Genomic DNA, 19,787 nt, shown 5'->3' on the forward strand with positions numbered 1-19,787 from the left:
GAAAGAGGACATGATAGAGGAGAGGAAACGAGATGCCCCCTGCAAACCCTTGCAAGTCCCCACTTGTAATATCTAAAAAGGTTCTCTGTTTTTCCTCTTTGGTTGCTCTTCTTCTTGTTCTTTTTCAGACTCCAGCAATCTCACCACGCTCCATTTTTCTCACTTTACCATCACTCTTTTCCCCTGGCTATGTAGAGCAAGTATAGTGTAGTATGAAGATTTTGAAATCATAGCAAAATCCATTTTTTCCATTGGGAGTGTTTGTTGAAATATATGCAGTACTTTCAAAGTACTGCGAAATATATGCAGTACTTTCCTTTCAAACCAAAAGTTAAAACCTTTATAGTATTGAAAACATCAAACTCTTTAATAATGCATTGAATGCATTGTTAAATGCACACTGGTTGTTGCCAAAAATTGTTAATGTGTTGAATATGGCTAGAGTATGCATAGGAAACATTACCTAATACTGTAGATTTGCAGGGGCAGCCACAAAATGTATCTTTTGAATCTGTTTTAATTTCTTGCATACACAGCTTATCTTCAGTGAAAATCCTTGTGCTGCTGAGGGCAGCTGTTGCCAAAGAAACTTTTAAAAATTCTGTGTGGCCAATCAGAAGCCCTGGTGGGCAAAAGCCCACTTTCTAAAAACAGTTGGGTACAGGAAAGGTGTCTTTGGGCACCTTCACACCCATGGACACCACGCTGGAGACCCCTGCACTCGGTGGTGTCAGCCAAGCTCTTGTTACCTTAGCCCCTCTTCTGCAATATGGAAATACAATTAAACTGATTTAACTGTCTGTAAAAAAGCACTATTTCTGTTCTACCTTTCAGCCTTAGGCTTTCAAGGATGCTTTCAGTTAAAAGTACATGAACACAATATAATAAAACCTTTTAATCACTACAGTATTGCATCTTAAAAGCCAATAGCAACAACAGCAACAAAAAAGCTTACAGAAACTACCCAAAGGCTGGGAATAAATTGAAAGATCTTAGCCTGGCACCTAAAACAAACAAACAAAAGTCAGGTGTCCTGCAGCAGAGAGGGTAGGGCGCCTCTACAGAAATGTGTCCTATCTCAGTACAGTAAGTCAAGGTAATATATGTGCAATGCTTTGCATACTCTACAGGAGGAAATGGTTCAAGGAGATGCATTGGTAAAGGGACAGGAACTGTAGACAATACTAATATGTACTGTTTGTTGTAAGAATGTTCCTACTAGGCAGTTTCTGAAGTGTTTAATATGTCATGTTTAAATTGCTTATTCTTGTTTCAGCGTTGTTTTCAACTCTGTATTGGATTTCTACTCATTTCCAAACTGCAAATTTGCAGTTTCCAATCTGCAAATTTGTATACCCTAGTGCATTGTTTATTGAATGTTTCAGCTGTTGATTGTATTAACTTACACTGTCTAAGACCCAGTGAGAAAGGCAGACAATAAATAACATAAATAAATACTTATTCATGCTCATACTATCTGCTTCCATCTTTATACAGACGATTCCCAAATCTTTTCCTACATGAGACAGAGCTTTCAAATGCAGCTAAAATTTGAATACTCAAGATGCGATGAAATTCAAATCATTTTTGTCCATTTATAATTCTTAAAATTTTTGATGATATGTAATATGCTTTTTATTAATGGAATATGGGAAACTAAATTTTTAATCTGTGTTACAGGGGTGAATTTGCACTCTGGCTTGATGGAGATCTCTACCATGGAAGAAGTCATTCTTGTAAAACCTTTGGGAATCACACTCTTTCTAAGAAAGAAGACTTCATTATACAAGATATTGAAATTTGGGGCTTTGAGTAGATATAAACTGCTTCTACAAAAGGTTGTCCCAAACCTGTCATGGATCAATGCAGCTCAAAAAGCCCTTAAAGCAATATAATGCAGCATTTTTGTTTGCGATGCCTTTCAAAATTCTCTGCATGGCCATCCAAATACTTTTCTAGATAAGTAGTGCGTTGGGGTGGAGATGTCTCCTGTGATCTGGATTCTTTTTCATCAGCCTCTTGTATTTTGTAAGCTTATAAATCATCTTTATACTTTATTTGAGGATGCAGCTCACAGTTGTCACGTGGGTTCCTGTCTGTCTTGTTTTTTCCTACTCCTCCCAGACCCTTATTCCTGCAGGGCTGATTTACTGAGACTGCTGCTCTAGTGTTAAAATTATTCAAATCCTAATGGAGTATGATCCTATTGGCCTAAATAAGAGAAGAATGAAGAGTTTGAATTCATCAGCAATGATCTGTCTGGGCCATTGGTAGAAACAATTAAAATGATGCCACTTAATAGAATGAAGGTGTTCCTCTGTGCTTAGTGGCACCACTTCTTCTGTTTATGCCTAGAGAGTTCCTTTCAGTTGCATTTTATACTCAAAATGTAGCTACCCCCCCCCCCAATGATTGTAATGAAGTATTTTGCACATGCTGTTAATGATCTGCAGGCTTGGGACAAATGTTGGGCACACCTTGAGCTACATGGTCAAAATGATACGATAGTGAAGGAATGTGACAGCTCCATTGCATTAATTGGACAAAACAAAACTCAGTGGATGAACTGGAGCTATAGCAGGACATTACATGTACTAAGACTATGAAACATGCATTTTTTTCCAATCAGCGTAAAGTGTCAGATATATCTATATATCTCTATATAGGCTGTTTTATAGTTCTTCTGTTGTAGCCTTGTACATCATCTCTGAAAATTACTCCTGTCCAAAAAAGAAAAAAACGAGGTGTGGTGTTCTTTTTTCCTTTTTTTTCCTTTTGAGTGGATCTATGTTGTAAGCTGCGGTTAGCACCAGCTCTGATACAATGGGGTTATGTACTCTAGGTAGACATCGTAATTTAGTAGACTTGTAATATGCAAACTTACTGTTCTGTGACCTCAAGAAAAAAAAAAGACAGGCTATAATACAGTATATCAGTAGCTCTTGTCCACTTTTGTAGGAAAACTGAGAAGCCACTGTGGCAATAATCACTCAACAACCATTTGTTTTGAAGCTTAATTCTATGTTTATGCAAAAGCAAAACAAACAAAATTTAAAAATGCTGTTAAGTGTGACAGTGAATGACTTTGTGCTGAAATCTCAGCTGTTCCAGATGAGCATTGTATATATTCTCTTGTAAATTAATGTTTAAAAGTAGTTTTTGTTATTTTAGAAAGAAAAAAAGTGTTGATTGACGGGTTGCTTCTAGCACTTTAAATTATTCTAGAAATGGAATAAAAAGCCAAATGGTTTGGCTTAAAAATAAATAGCTATAGCTGTACAGTATGTTGCTATATCCAGTTCTTTCAGAAGTTTGACCACTTGTTGGAAGGACACTTACTGCTATGGGAAAGGGGCAGAGATCTATAATACGCTAAAGCTCAATATGGCTAAAAATACAGGGCATCCTTTTCAGTCTTGGTGTACAGCTCTTTACTCCTGTTAGAATAGTATATGTAGATTCAATGTTTACAAACAAAAGGAGCTGTAAATAAATTAAAATGGCTTTTTCTCCCCTTTGGTCTTCCACAGCAGTATTATTGTCTTTGTGGGTTTAAGACTAATTATAAACAATCCTGTAATGGATTTTAAGTACTATAAGGTCATAGTGATATTATAGAGCAAATAAAATCTAAATACATGTAACATTAAACTTGAGTTGAGCTTTATTTAGACACAAGAGTGTTTCCTGAAGGGCAAGTGTATTTTCTCACTACTTCCTTGCCAGTGGTGCCATTTAACCTATGATGTAGTATTGGATTTTATTAAATGGCAGGAACATTTTCTTCAATTTCTAAGATAGCAGTTAAGGCCCTATTATCAGCTAGCATAGGTAATGTGTAAAACGCTAGATTTGATTCAAAACTGTACTTAGCCATAGAGTCACCGGGCAGTCCTGAGGAAGGCTCAAATGTTCAGCCACATCTGTAAAATCAAAGTAATAGATACATGTACAGGCGCACGGGGGTGAGAGGAGTGGACATTTGATTCCCTCATAAACTTTCTACTGTTGACTCCTCTCGTGTGCCTAATACTGTATGTATATATTTTAAGACTGCATAGCAGATCCTGGTGAGTTGTCATCTGTACCTAAGATAACACAGTTTGGTTTCTTATTTCCCTGCCCCCTCCCCTGTACAGTCTGCAGAATTTAATATTTAAATGACATTGATATTGGGAATTCAGAGCCAGGGTAGTTCGACCATAACTGTGTAGAATACTTCAAATGAGGAGTTTGATGTTTCCCATTCTTGTTGCTGAGATCTTCTGTTCACAACTAGAGGTGAAATCATCTCTTAAAACGTTAAGAGGTAAGCTATTTTCAAATTCCTTGATAGTAAGGTTTATTTGGAAAGGCATTATAATACCATCTTTTCTTACAAATGAAAAGTTTGGTGAGGCCACATATAAACTATTGTGTATAATTCTAGTCAAAAAGTATAATGTAGTGCTGCAACTGGGTGTGGGAAGGTGATTGGCAGTAGTTTCAGGTCAAAATATTTATATTTTAGCTATATTTATGGCTAAGTAGTTTCAGCACTTCTCACAAAACATCATTAATGTGTAGAATTTTCTAGTACAAGTTGTGAGGTTCACACATGGCTTTCAAAGGAGAATGGGTTTCAGGGAACATCACCCTCTGTGTGCTAGGTATGTGGCTCCTAAAACAGCCACTGGCGGCGGGGGGGGGGGGGGCGCGGTGTGCTGGGCAGGCAGTTTGAAGTACCTGCTCAGATATCTGACCTGAAGGTAGTGTCTTACTTTATAAAGTAAAATGTGATCTGTTACTCTGTTCTTCTGAAAGTGACATTCAGTTCTTGGGTCTTAATTCTTCAGAAAGAGTTAATAAATAATACAAGAAGCTTCTTATCAAAGAAGAATTGCCACAAATTTGCAACCAACTCACGGAGACCCCATCCACAAAGCTTTCAACGCAAGAGATGAGGAGAGATGGTCTGCCGTTGCCTTCCTCCACACAAAGAGAATAGGATTTTTTAGATTACAAGTGTGGGGGGGCAGGGGGGGTTCACTGCCTATTTCAGGTTAATTTGCTGACAGGATTAAAAGTAGGAAATTCCTTGTAGCTTACTTGTACCAAAGAGGTTTACTTGTTCGAGACAAAAGTTTGGTTTTCTTCCAGCCTATCATGTAAACTTAGCATTATTTTAAATACTGAACTGATGCAGCAACAAGAAGGATAACACCTCTGTGACGATACAATATTTCTATATCTTCTGTAAGAAGATAGCTTTACTTTCAAAGTGAAATATTGCATATTACAGGAAAAATCATTAGTGCCCTTAGCTTAAACTAAGAGTATTATGTTTATCCGAAGACTGTTTTATATATTTTTCAAGCACTGGCAAACAGATTCATGAATATATAATTGGAAATGTAAACATATAGCAACCCAGTTTCAGAACAGTTGATTTGACATAGATCATGTACATAATTGATTTTGCAGTCTTGGCATAATGATTGTTACTAAATATAACTTCTCAACATTTATATAAATACGCAGTTTATGTAAGCAGTGCTTCATATGTGTGTCTATATTTTTTATTATACAGTGTGTTTTTATTATGCTTGCCACAGGATGTATTTTAGATGACCTGTAATGTCAAATAGAAGGTATGCTCTAAATTCCCAGTTCAAACAGTTTTACTCATTTGATAGTGAGACAAGATTGAACTGAATAATAATTTACAAATCAAACAAATACCACTAGCATACATATAAATAACAAAGAAATAAAATATGCACTGAATGGGCACAAAGGTACTTTTATTTCTTAACAAGTTAAAATTTCATTGTATTCTGAAAAGATACTTTATTTACAAGTCTGCTTTACAAAAACTGCCCACATAGTTGAACTACAGAAATTTGTGAACTCTATAATACCTTATACCTGTTAAATGCTGGGAGGAACTTTTGACTACTTTCTAGTCCCAGAAAGGTGGTAATATAATTAAAGATATTTTCCTAGATAAACCGGATTGAATATAAACTTTGAGGTCTCTGTTGATCTTTCCAGCAAACTGAGAATCTACTTTCAGATTCTGGAGCGACAGACTGTCAAGAATCAATATACTTGTGAGAATTCCAGGATTGGGTGTTATTCTAGTAAAGTTATTATCACATTATCGTCCCGGCCTTGCCACAACATTTCTCCTTCGAAGTTCACCAGCCCGTGTTTCCTGGCCCTCATGAGTATTCCAACAACCTTATCCGAAATACGGACATATCTTTCAAATAACTCGCCAAAAGTGACTTGCATCTTTCCATCGCTATGGAGAGAAGCCATTGTTCGGATGATAAAGCACAAGTCCTTCATTTCTCGGTAGATGTGGGCCTCTGCTCTCTTGGCCCTTTCTGCGGTTTTTGTCCCTTCTTTGGGATGACCGTAGCCCTCATCTCCTTTGTGCAGACGGGTAGACATGGCAAGATCATAGTCAAATTCTTCACTGAAAGGATTGAGTTTTTGTGTTAAAACATGTTCATCTGCCCATTCTTCCCATCTTCCCCTCAAATTGTGAACAGGGCTGTATTTCTTAGGGGCTTTGATCCTGTTTGCACTGAAAGAGACAAGAAATGTAACTTTGAATTTCATAACATTTCAGTGGGATGCCTGAGTGTTCCACACTTGAAACTTGCAGCCCCCTTATTTTTCAGAGCGGAGGCCACTAGGTGGCGTGTGATCACTAACTCCAAAATTTTATCTTTTCAAATAGCCTCTGAACTTGCATACCACTGATCTGATATGGGAATAAAACATTTTTTTTAATTCTGTATTGGATTTGTTCAAGAAAATCCTGTAGAAGAGCTGAAGCTGAAAAAGGTGACCTGTCCCAAGTTATTCTATAGTGTGATGCAGTTGAGGGCTGAACTTTAGAACAAACTACACAACTACAATTTCTATTTTATTTTTTAATACAAACTTTGAAGAGATGGGAACAGTTAACAGCTTTTGTCTTCTGAAAATTGCATCAGTGATTTTCCCACGTGAGAAAAGGTACAGGTTTCCATATCCAATGGAGAAAAAAAAACAGGGTGAGATTTTGAGCAGATGAATGGCAGGGAAAGAATTAAATAGCCCCTTCCGCTGCCAGGTGTATACTCAACCTCAAAGCCATGTTTTGCATTTCAAAAACTTACCATACAAACGACCTACGTGTAAGGTGTGGTTTGACAGTCTTGTTAGTTTACAGCAGTACTATTATCCTAGTTTTGTTTCTGTCCCTTGACCCATTTGTGCTATTCAACCATTAATTACTGAATGGATAGTAATAGTGAAGATGTGGCTGATATTCCTCCGCATCTCCATAAAACTTTGCAAAAAAACTACAGGTGACCAAAGCCCCAGTTTTTGGAACTTGATTCGGGCAGACAGCACCACACACTTGCATGATGGACAAGGATTTGGGAGACCCAAGTTCAAATTCCCTGCCTTGCCATAGAAACTAACGGTGACCTTAAACCAGTCACAAACGCTCAGCTTAACCTACCTCACAGGGCTTGTTGTGAGGGAAAAAATGGAGGACAGGAGAACAAAATAAGCCGCTTTGGGTGCCCATTGGGGAGAAAGGAGGGGTATAAATGCAGTTTATTTTTAAAAAAAAAATTAATGACAATGTACGCTGTTGCTGAATTCACTCAGGTCCTGTGAAACAAAATATGCTGGAAGGTCCACGTTAAAGATCAATTTTCTCTTGGACCATAGAGAAAGGGACTTTTCCTCCCGCATTAGTTTCCCTGATCTGAAACAAACCCAGCAATAGCTGTTAACCCTGCTTTGGAATCCTACGTAGATCATCACAACATGTGACTTTCCCCAGTGAGCAAATAGGATGTCCCCAGGGCCATTTCATGTTTGAAAACAGAGAAGGGAGGAGGCTGAAGCCCCCTCTCCTGGTCCCAATCTGAATCTGGATTAGTGTAATGGAGAGTTCTGAGTTTGGCAGGACCCAAGAAAGGTGTGATGTGTCCCATTCTTGTGGCTCATGGCCTCTGGGGCCTTGTCTGATTCTTGCAAAATTGCATGAGCTGAAAAAGGGAAATTTGCATAGCCCAGAGATGCAAGTTGTTGATTTTCCGTCGCTGACATTTTACCCTCTCCTCCTGCTCCCACTTAGTTCTTTTAATCCTGTCTTGCAATTAAATACTATTATCACCTTCCTGTTTTAATCATCTCCTTAATAGGCTTGATCAGCAACAATTTATTTTGTGTTTGGCTTTCTACTCTGTCATCCAAATACATCGGGGTTGGAGTTTTTTTGGAGCCACACTCCACTCTGCCTCAGTGTGTCCTAACTATTTCTCAGAAATAGAATATAATGTAGTCTGCTGCTGCTAAGCTCAACCCAGACCAGAGTGCCTGGATACTCGGGCAAAAATATTTTCAGAACTTAACTGGGGCCACAGTGAATTACTTGTGTCGTAGGAGAGACCAGAATAAGGTGGCTTAATTTGCACTAGGGATGTTCCCAGACTTCATTCAACCCCCATCTCCAATTGTCAAAGACTTCCAGTGTGTGGAGAGAGAAAAAAATTGTGACCCCCCCCTTTCTCCCCCCCCATAGCAGAAGGCATCGCACAGCTCTAGTCCTCTTGTGTGTTTATGCATGGAGTGTGGTGCACTGCGTTCTGGTGAATTACAATTGTTTGCCGCTGCTCTTGAGTATGGAACTACACCTGATACATAGTTCCGGTATCCACCCCACCTCCCACCCCTCAACCCAAGCAAGTTTAACAGATGTCAAAGAATAAGGTTGCCTCTCTTGAAATTACAACTGATCCCCAGATAATGAAGATGGAGGTGCGGGGGGGTGGGGGGTGGGATGGGACATCCTGCTGAGATCCCTCCTCAGGCTTCATCCTCAACTATCCAGGAATTTCCCAAACCAGATTTGGCAATCCTAGCATGGGGTGATGAAAATTCATTGTCCCCTGAAAATCTCCACCTCCCGTACCCAAACTAATTTTTTGCCACTGGAAGATACTGATATTCTTAAAGCTTTTTTTGGTCTGTAACCAAATAGAGCTCAAGGATGCAAGAGTCCCCTGTGCCTACTGCAAAGCAGCAGCTGCTTCAGGATATCGCCACCCACAGCTGTTCATCTTACTAGGTTTCTATATAACCCCAGCATGCAATAGCAGCTTAGTATTGTGCCTGCATTCTTATGTACGGAGACCTTCTTCCTTTACTATGGGTGCTACGGATCGAGGCCTGGTTGCCTCACAATCAGCATCATTGAATACATGGGTATAACAAAAGAGGATTTTTGTTCTAGATACTTAATGCATTTGCTTACCAGAAGGCGCATGAATTTTTTTTGTTGGAATAGAGGTAACTCAGCATGCCTGGACATTGGTTGTATGTGTGTGTGTGCACGTGCTATTTTTTCCTTTCAATAGAACCAAACTGTATTTATTGGATTTTTAAATTGGATTTTTTTGTCCACCCTCCCCGCAAGTGTGCTCACGGCGATGCACAGCATTATCATAATACAATAAGTTAAAACAACAATACATAACAATAAGATAATTTCATTACGAAGTTAAAACCACATGTCTAGATGCAGCATATATGCTTACCACAGTACACTTCCCACCCAATATCATGATGGTAAGGGAGGTAGGCAGCCAAAGTGTGTTAACAAAACAGTGGGCCAAAGGCCACAGTGGAGAGGTCAACCGAGAAGTTTGTCCACACCTCAACCACAACCATAGGCCAGGTGAATAGTATGTGAATTGCCTCTCTTTGTCCAAGCTAGAAGCTTCTCTCTGACTTCTGTTTCTGTACCTTGATCTCTATCCTTCAGGTCTTGGAAGAAAAAAGATGCTTTTGCAGATCTCTGCGGTGCAAACTAGCAAGATGCACAACCATGCATCCACTCATGTGTAGTCAGATTAGCAAGTCACTTGAAGTAGGGAATAGTGTTGTTTAGATTAAATTGTATAGATTAGATTGTATTTGGTAGTTCTGCTACTGCAAAAACGAAGTGAATATGAATCTGCTCTATCTGCTGCAGTATACTGGCCTGGAGAGCTTTTCACCACATAGAATTCCACACTTTCCTGACTGTACAACTCTTCATTAACTAACAAATATCCCCAATAATTTTAAATCCTGGACAGATGGTGAGTCAGGAAAACTAGGCACAATATGCATATTTAGATAGATAAAATTAAACATGGACATCATTTTGAAAGTTATGGAATCTTGTAAGGGTAGGGGACAGAGGGAATAGAAGAGTGGGTATTCTGTTAAATGTGGGCACCATATTTGTTCTGCTAATAGTAGGTGGGGCACAGAGGCTACTATTCCTTTTATATCTTGGGAGGAAGCAGCTGGGGGAGTAACAAACAGAGAAGAAGGGTTCTTTCCCATTTCCCCTGCCACCAGTTTTTCTCTCAACCTAAAACCCTGTATAGCAATTTTACATGTCAAAGCCCCAGGAAGGGGTGGGGGGTAGGGTTGCCAGGCCCCCTCGATCTCCCAGCGGATTACTGGGGCCTGGCTCTTACCTTGGAGGAGTTTGTGTGCGCGCGCGCTCCTGCAAGGATGATGACGTCACTTCTGGGAGTGACGTCATCACGCAGCCCCCGTTTGGGTGCTGATTGGGCCCGTTGTGGGCCTCTGCGGAGCGCAGGAACGCTCCCACGCCCCACGGGCCCACAACGGGCCCAATCCGCACCCGTTTTGGCACAGATCGGGTCCGTTTTGATGCGGATTGGGCCCATTTTGGACCCCTGTGGAGCGTGGGAATGTTCCTGCGCTCCACAGGGGCCCAGATCCAGGCCAAAACAGGCCTGATCCTGGGGCTGCTGTGCGCGGGGGCACACAGCACTGGCCAGGTAAGTGGGGGCGGGGGATCCCCCACCCCCACCGGGGGTCTGGCAGCCCTAGTGGGGGGTCTGAGAAAATAATGGTAGATTTGCCCTTGAAATCATGTTCATATCAGAAAAAATAACAAGCCCCGAAACTACTCTACAAATCTGGGAGGGAAAGTTAGGTCTACCAATGCAACTGCTTTCCTCAAAAGAATGTTTTTCCTCCCTTAGTAGCTATTAAAATTCTAATTTGGAGCCCTGGTGGAAAATACTTTTTAATATGCATGCTGTTTTATACAAACTGAATAATTAATTAGAGGCTCACATGCTGAAACTAGTCTATTTGGAGGATTTAAAATCAATGTTAAAGCTATATCGTATTTTTAAAGGCTTAAATGGCCTATAAATGTAGAAAAAACATTTTTGAGGCCAATTTTCCCTGAGGCAATGAGGTGAAGTAATGTGGCACGAAGCCTCCAAGTTTAGCCCCTGTAGATTTCAGAGACTGTACTAATCTCTTCGTCTTCTAGGCAGCCACATTAAGGTTAGGCACTTAAGAAAATATCTGAGGAGCTCATGTGAGTCTGACTAAAGGTTACTTATGCACTACGGTTGCATTTTATTTTTAGCACAACGTTAGTGCTAATCAAGAACTGCTCTGTGTTAAAATGAATAGTCTTTTTGCTGGAAACATGCATTTACATTGCAGTTTTTAAGGCTTACCAGGTCTTCTTGGCCGTTCAGAGCGGCAATAGGAAAAAAAATAAAAATCAACATTGCTGACATCGCTATGTTAGAAATTCCTGAAACTCTATGGTTACCATAGAATTTCAAGATGGATCAAGATGGGTAGCCGTCTTTGTCTGTAGCAGTAGAAAAGGGCAAGAGTCCAGTAGCACCCATAAAATGTAACAAGATTTGTGGTAGGGTATGAGCTTTCGTGAGTCACAGCTCACTTCTTCAGGTAGAATTTCCAGTGATGTTTGCAGCTACCCTTTGTCACTGTTGGGTTGTACCCAGAAGTGACGTAGTGATATTGATGATGTCACATGCATGCCCCCTTGTCTTCACCCTCATGCTTCCCACCAGTCGCCAGTCTCGACCTGGCCACTCTACAAATTTTGCTTACTGCTTTTTAGGAATATTTGAGGGTTGACATTATAAGAAGGTCATTGTCCTGTTGTTGCTGCGCAAACTGAATTATAATAACATAATAAAAACATTTGCTTTATATACCAGCCTTCAGAACAACTTAGCAGTTTACAAAGTATGTTGCTATTATCCCCATAACAATCACCCTGTGAGGTGGGTGGGGCTGAGAGAGCTCCAAGAAGCTGTGACTGACCCAAGGTCACCCAGCTGGCTTCAAGTGAAGGAGTGGGGAATCAAACCCGGCTCTCCAGATTAGAGTCCTGCCATTCTTAACCACTACTGGCTCTCTACTACAGAAGAGTATTTCTGAATCAAACTTGTCTGCTGTTTCTCTCTCTCTTGGCTGTTATTCACCCATTACCCATGGACACAGCTGGTCACCTGTTAAAAAAATGTTACTACTTGGCTGCAATACTGACACCACTATAAGAGAAACTGCTTAGGAAAAATTCAGTTTGGTACAGATCTTTTCCCTACAGCATGAAAACGTTTTTATGACTCTAGAATGGATCCAAGGGTGGGATATGGAGGAAGAACTCACAAAAGGATCCTTTCCTAGCTGCCATTTCCTCGAGCAGCCTGCCATTTGTTCCAAAACTCCTCTGCCCCAAGGAATAGGGAGCTACAGACTGGTGAAGATTTGGATAAAATGGCTTCTTTCTCCCTCCTCTGCTGCAGCAAGCCTTGAATGGAAAACAGTAAGGAGGTGGCTTTATTCAATTCTTCATTGTCGATGAGGTCCTTATCCTGTGTTGCATTTTGTTTGGGGGGCTCTCACAATAATAAAAAAGGAGTACTGGGGCAAATGGAAGAATACTTGGGTAAGACACACATGATCAGTTCCCCCAACTTCTTCCGAATCAACATCAAGAAAAGGAAGTACAACACTGGGCTTGCTCCAGTTCACTCCATCAGTGATCCAACTTCTATCTCAAGGAAACTCTTTGAGTGCTGGGAGAGAGCAAATACCCATCGAGAGACAAAAACTCCACAAATTTGTTTAATTTTCTTACACTCAACTGGGTTGGTGACCGTGACTGTATCCCGTAATGGTGAATTCTCCATGTCAGTTATATACTGCACAAAGGGGAAAATTCTCCTTGCCCAGTCCATGAGAGGAGCTGGTATGTGAACAGCCTGCTGGAACATCCCCATGGAAACGATGCTAAAATAACCTCATCGTAAGGCTATTACTGGTGCATGAATCGTTGTGATGCTATAATTTTATCCCCCCATATTTCTCTTTTATCTCTGGGAGTCTCTGCTGTATGAGAGGCAAGATCTTGTCGAAGATCAGTATGAGAACTTTTCCTTGTAGGCAACAAGCTCCCAACGAACACATTAAATTAAAGCTTATAAAACGTCCATCAGAGATTTCCCCCCAGAGATGTAGGGCCCTTTCAGGTTTTTAAACTAGTTAGCAGGGACTGCCATTTCTGTCATGTTGAAAAGCACACTTGTACACAAGAGTACATAACGTTCCCTCCTAAGCAACCTGTTCTCTTTCTCTCCTTGCTGTTCCCTGTGGGTCATCAAGCTCACTTTGATAAAGATTGATCCAGGTTATAATCACTCACCAAGGGAACAAGCAACAGTGATCAAGAATAGATGTACCATGTCAAAAAAGGCGACAGGGAAAAGAATAAATATAGCATAATGCTTCCAGTTACTTCCAGATGCAATAACATGCCAACTTTGCCCATGTGATGAATGTTAATTCCTGGTTTTATTTATTGAAAACAATCTGGAAATACAGAAGAGAAAAAGCATCAGTTCTGAAATCAATTTGGGGAAGATGAGTCTTGCTTGGTTATGTGATTGTATTTAATCCACGATGACGCCACTGGATTTCATGAAGCTTCAGTTTGCCTCTTAAGTGTTATTCCCGATGGTTTTCATTTTAGGCTTCTGATTCAAGAGCCAAGCAGAAGGCTGGCCATGATTCTTTCCAGCCTGATAAGCTTCTACAGACTGAAGTGGGTGTGAAAGCCATGATATTGCTGCGATAGTTTTGCACCCTGTTTGAACAGGTGTGAATGACCAACACAGGATGCAAAAATGGGGACAAAGCCAAGCATGTAATAAGATGAGTCCAGGTTACTCTCTTAGTCACCAGAAGGATTCCAAAATGCATTACAGTAGTTGTTTGCTATTTGTTGTTGTACATCTTTCTCTGCTCTCCAATGAATAAAATGACAAGATTTTTTATTTTTTTGGCTGCTTGTATATTGTATTCTGTTGCTTTGTATTTTCTGCTGTTTACACTGAATATCCCAAGCTTGGTTCGTGTTGACAATTTCAGATTTATTGAACTAAAATCTGATGATGGAAAAATATATATTCTTACCACATTTCTCTTATGCGTGAATGAATGCTGACAATAGATAACTTCAGAATTCCTTCTGTGCTTCTGAGTATTCAAATGTTCTCAAAATTTGTCTCAGATTGTCAACAACATTCATTCTAGCTCCCTTTTGGTTTCTGGGCACAATCTGAAGTACTGTTCTTGACCTATACATTCCTTAAAAAATAGAACCAGAATTGACTGTCTTCTCCACTATGAACTTCCCTGTCTGCCATCAGAGGAACTTCTCTGGGCGACCTTTGGAAGTCCGTTGGGTGGCTACTGGAAACGAACTCTTTCCTGAGGTCAAAGTATTAAAATCTCTCCCAAGGGATGCTTGCATGGAGCCATTCTACTTCTATATCTGAGATTCAAGAGAAGCACATCCTGTTTATCTGAACTTTTAGTGACTTCAGTTTTCAGGCCGAGCTCATAAGAATCCATCAGAGCAAAGAATGTTGTTTTTTAAGCCTTCTGTATATTTGTTGGCTCTGGTTCCTTACTTTGTGCAACTATTTTGTTTTTTTTTGTTAGCTCTGTTTATATCTGCTGGGGTTTTATTGTAGAATTTCAGTTGGTGTTTTACTGTTCAATTTTGTTTATGATTCTGTATAAGTCTCCTTGAAAGCTTTGCTCAACAGAGAACTTAAAAAATTATAATAAATGTTCATATTCATCCATCCAGAAACTAGTGACTACAAGCTAGCACTACTGACATTTAATCCCTCGAAACATTAATATTTTAATACTGAATATTATTTGTAATGAGTTATCATGTTACAAAAATGGGTACTACACTTTTAATAAACGTTAGTTTGCCAACAGTGAATTCCTTCCTACTCCTAAAATTATTTGGGAAGGAACGGTTGTAGTCTAACAATGCCATTCTAATCAGGCTTACACCTTTTTAAGTCCGTCCTAAGCACAGAGACACAATTCTAAATTCTCTGAAATCTGCTTAGGGTTGCACCTTAAATAATCTTGAAATGTCTTTTTATTTTTATTTATTTATTTATTTTTTCAATTTATATACCGCCCATCCCCAGGGGCTCTGGGCGGTGAACAGTTAAAATCGATAAAAACAAAAACTAAAATCAATATACAAATAATAAAACAAATTAACAAGGTGCAGTGGTGGGGAGAACCCTCCCCCACCCCAAAGGTGGGAGGCCGACATGGCACCGCCCCCTTCAATCACCGAACGCCTGGCGGAACAGCTCTGTCTTACAGGCCCGGCGGAACAATAATATGTCCTGCTGGGCCCGGGTTTCCATTGGTTTTAGGCAGGTAGCCGTGTTGGTCTGCAATAGAATAGAAGGTTTGAGTCCCATGGCATCCTAGAGACCAACAGGATTTTCATGGTATAAGCTTTTAGGAGTCATAACTCCCTGTGAGAAGAGAGAATCACAGGAAGGGAGCTCTACTTTCGAAAGCTTACACCCTGAAAATTTTGTTGGTCTCTAAGGTACCACTGGACTCAAATCCTGCATTTTAATTGGTTGATCCAAGGATGCGCCAGGTCTTTGATGCCCCCCTGACTCAGAAGTCTGATTAACCTTAATAGAGGTTCATTCTTGCAAAGAATTATGAACCAAGTAGTATCCTGACATTGATCTGAATGGGGTAACAACCTGTGGCAAGAATTCTGCAAGCACAATGTAGGGTCTATGTTGTGTATAAAACTTCCTGCGTGGTCGCTAGAGCTACTTTGGGCGAATCTGTAATATCTGAATGTTGAGTATATTACAAAATAGGAAGAATGAGGGATACATGACAGTTTGAGCCAAATCCAGAATTTCAAATGGCTTTGTGGGAAGGAAATATCTGCACTGAAGAAAAGGAGTTTCCTTTTGTTATAACAAAGTCAACAAATTTTCAAAATCATTCCCTGCTAATGACATAAAATGGAAGGGCCCTTGATGGTAACTAACATGCTTACAAGGAAAGTGCTTAGCTGAAAAACAAATGAAGAGAAGACAAAACCTCAGGCTGCTTGAGTAACGCACTTCCAAATCTCATCAGTCTGTTCTTGTTGCTATTCCTTAGGACTGTTAAATTGTATTCCGATAGATCTGATGGGAGCTCATGGGGCTCAACCAATTGCTTCTTTTTAAAATATTGCAGTCATTGTGCCTGTACATAGTGAGTGTCTGGAGAAGTGACTGCACACCACTATATGCACTTTACAGTAGATTTGTTTTCTGCAAAAAATAGGTCTGGAGTTGTCTTCCTTTCTATATTACATTGTATGGATAATTGATCTTTCTGAAAGGACAGTGCACTGGACCGACAGAATAGAATCCAGCTGTGTGCAACTTTTTTCTATTAGGTTTGTTTCAAAATATTTCCTTACTACCACCACCACCTCCTTATCAAGTAGCTAGTATAAATTATGCACTACTGTACAAGTAGCTATGCTCATCCTTTAGAGATCAGTACTAGCTACTTTTTGTTTTAGCAAGTTACATTTAAAATATCTAAAAAGTTACATTTAAAATATCTAAAACTGATGGCTTTTAATAGGATTATAGAATAGATCCATTAATGATTATTTGGCAGGCATAGCAGACATTGGAGATAAACAGTGAGAGAGGGCTGTTCATTTCCTGTTTATTTTATGTCCTTCCTGGAAACATCTGGCTAGTCTGTGTCTAAAATATTACGCATACAGCTCCTCTTTCCACCACCAAATGTTCCATAAGTGGTATCATGAGAGACACATCACAGAGTGGTAACTAATCCATGTTCAGCAGGTAGTTAATCAAGAAAAATAGTTTATCTCATAAAACCTCTATTGCATCAAGACAATTTCAATTGGCCAGGAGATGGAAGCCATAATAAATGAAGCTGCCTTTAGGGGCCCACATTTAGGAGATGTCTACTTACATTGATGATGTGGGACGTTTTATCCTTATGGCACTCACAATTTCTTCACTACTGTCTTCTGAATCAAGCCTGTCCTCAACGACTCCCCCATAGCCACTGTCCTCTGTATCCAAGCTGTCACTGCGGCAATTGTGTAGTTCAATTTCTGAGGTTTTATCCTCATGTTCTATCTGTTTCCAACCCTTAGTCAGCTCTGATACCAGGTTAGAGCATTTTCTCCTTCTCGTAGGAGATGTTTTGCTACTAAGGAGTTTGTCAATGTTTCTGAGGTCTTCCGTATCCTTGTCCGTCTCCGGACACTCGTGATCTTTTTCATATTTGTTGCTGAGAAAATTAACGCCACTGCCTCTTTCATAGATTTTATTCACAACTGTTTTGGTCACTTCTTTGCTCCTAATGTGAAGTTTCTGGAGGGCTTCTTCTGATTCACTTGGACTCTGTCCTTCATTTTCTTTTGGTGCCTCCCCTTCTGATGGAAACTTCACTTCATGCTTTGCTTGGTCTTTCTTGACGAATGTAGGTGGTTTGGGGCATATTCTTCCTTCAGATGGAATGCTTAGCGGCTTCTCCTCATTGGGTACCCACCCGCTGGGTTCCTCAGCTTGTTTTGTACAGTGGTCAGTTGCCCACTGCTGCCAACCCCGTGCTAAGCTGATGACAAGGCTAGCTGTTCTGATCTTTTTGATGGCCCTTTTGGCAGGGAGGGCGTTCTGGTGCTCTTCCGCTGGCATAGCGTTTGCTGTTACTTCCTCCCTTTTGTGTTTAAACTAATTTGTGATGACCATCCTGTAGCAAATAAGTAGCCTGGAGGGAATGGTGAGGATTTAAATAGATGGAGAGGAGAGTTTATAACACTGGAAAATATGTAGAACATTTCTCACATAGAAAGAGTATCCTTATCCTGAGAGCATTCTTTTTTTAAAATGTCTAGGCTTGCATTTCATCACAGCAGTTGGACACTGGATATGGTAAACACGGATGACGCAGACAGCCGGATCCTTGGGCACAGCTGTGATGGAAATTAACAGCGCCTGTCAGTGTCCTCTCTGGAGATACCTTAGTTACGAATTCAATTTGACAGCAATGCATACCTTGCATGTCTTCAGTGATACACTTTGCTCAATGAGAGAGTTTTTCTTTTCTAACTCTTGAAGAGGCGTTTTCAGTCAATGAGAGCTCTTGTGTATGACAAATTGTGGCCTGACCCACCTCAAGCTTATGGCCTTGTTGTTATAGACTTCTCTTTTTATTGAACAGGTCAGAAAAATCCTGGTTTTCAGTCTGCCAAGAGACAATAGATCTACCAACAGCTATCAGCCATAAGAGCTAACGCCTATATTTAGGTACGGTATATCTTTCCATAGCAGTTGTGAGAGGGGACAGTCAGCAGGGGAGAACTGAGGTTTTGTGTTTCTCTGTGTGTGAATCCTGCTTATGGACTTTCCAGAAACATCTAGCTGACCCCTTATAGAGACTAGGATGCAGAATTAAATGGACCTAAACCCAATCCAAAAGAGATCTTATATCTTTATGTAGTAGAAATCTGGCCAGGAAAGCAAACTCCCACATGGCTTATAGATGTGCACATCCTTATGCACATCATAATCCTAATGTGGCTGTCTGGGTGGTTCTACAAGGCCTGCATGGCTCCATTCCTCACAGCCCAGCCAGGCTGGAAGGGGCTGGCTCACTAGCAGAAACATGGGGCCCACTCTGGCTGGCTACACGATCAAAAGGCAGATGTGGGCCGGCTGAAGAAGGGGGTGACAGGACTGCGATGCCAGCTGAAGGATGTGGTGCCGGGCCAGGGGAAGGAGAGCCCGCTCCAGGGCGGCCAAGACCAGGTCTAGTGGAACCCCAGAGGGTTGTCAAGGCAGCAGCACTTCCACCAGGCTACGGGGAGACTGGGAAGGAGCCTGGAGGGGAGACCCAGGCGGCAGGTGAGCTGACAGCCTGAGGTGGGCCAGTGAGCCCAGAGACTACAGGGTGATGATATAGGGTAGAGAGCTGTGACCCTGTCAGCATTCCCTGGCTCACTAGGATGTCCAGGTGGGCTTCCCCACATGCCCCTGCAGAAGGCATGCAAGTATAAGGGACACGCTTTAGGAGAAGGAGCCAGGAGGACGGGCACCACAGAGGCCAAGGTTCTTGACTACAATTGAACTGCCAGGGACCCAGTCTGAGGCTACAGGAATCCCAGGGGAACAAGGAATTCCACACACACATCAGCCTTTTCAAGGTTTTTTCAGTGGTTTGCAGAAAAAAATACCTCTGGATCTCATTTGTAGTTTTTAAAAAAAACTCTCTGGACACATTCTCCACCAGTTAGCACTAGCGGTGTTTCATCTTGAGTTGGAAGGGTGATGAACCCCATTAAATAAAATTTGTTTGCATGCTACCTTTCCCCCATGAAATTATGGCCATGTATATGGGCCTCTTAGGCAGATCAAGAAGACCTGCTTAGCTTTAGGAATGCTGCAAGTTTCCCAGCAAATGTGTTGACTGTTGAATGTGGTGATCAGATGTAAGCTGATCACTGGGTCACTTTTGATTCATCCCCAAACACCCTGAAC

General features: G+C 40.8%; 2 protein-coding genes across 4 annotated transcripts in view; one reads left to right on the forward strand and one right to left on the reverse strand.

The window, feature by feature from the left end:
- OXR1 (oxidation resistance 1) overlaps positions 1-5,535 on the forward strand; it is a 62,146-nt gene extending 56,611 nt beyond the window's left edge. For both annotated transcript variants that reach the window (XM_054985448.1, XM_054985450.1), the window contains one exon: positions 1,681-5,535. In XM_054985448.1, coding sequence (XP_054841423.1) covers positions 1,681-1,816 — 136 coding nt within the window. In that variant the 3' untranslated portion in view covers positions 1,817-5,535. The remainder of the gene's footprint in view (positions 1-1,680) is intronic.
- Positions 5,536-5,766: 231 nt separating this feature from the next.
- ABRA (actin binding Rho activating protein) lies at positions 5,767-18,015 on the reverse strand. Of its 2 annotated transcripts, none has more exons than XM_054985452.1 (2): positions 17,215-18,015; positions 5,767-6,463 (listed from the first exon to the last, which is right to left on the reverse strand). In XM_054985452.1, the coding sequence occupies exons 1-2, from the start codon at positions 17,943-17,945 to the stop codon at positions 6,115-6,117; spliced, it is 1,080 nt and encodes a 359-aa protein (XP_054841427.1). In that variant the 5' UTR covers positions 17,946-18,015; the 3' UTR covers positions 5,767-6,114. The 2 variants fall into 2 exon arrangements, with proteins under 2 accessions (XP_054841427.1, XP_054841426.1); XM_054985451.1 differs by having other exon boundaries at positions 5,767-6,574.
- Positions 18,016-19,787: the final 1,772 nt, after the last annotated feature.

The sequence above is a fragment of the Eublepharis macularius genome, chromosome 7 (genome assembly GCF_028583425.1).
Source record: "Eublepharis macularius isolate TG4126 chromosome 7, MPM_Emac_v1.0, whole genome shotgun sequence".
NCBI lineage: Eukaryota > Metazoa > Chordata > Lepidosauria > Squamata > Eublepharidae > Eublepharis > Eublepharis macularius.

What these genes read in the sequence shown, in the direction of transcription:
- ABRA (XM_054985451.1), bottom strand. Translation starts at nt 17,945, where the DNA reads ATGCCAGCGGAAGAGCACCAGAACGCCCTCCCTGCCAAAAGGGCCATC. An exon ending in AAACGTCCCACATCATCAAT is followed by an intron (nt 6,575 to 17,214) that starts GTAAGTAGACAT and finishes TGTCTCTTTCAG; the next exon opens with TGCAAACAGGATCAAAGCCC.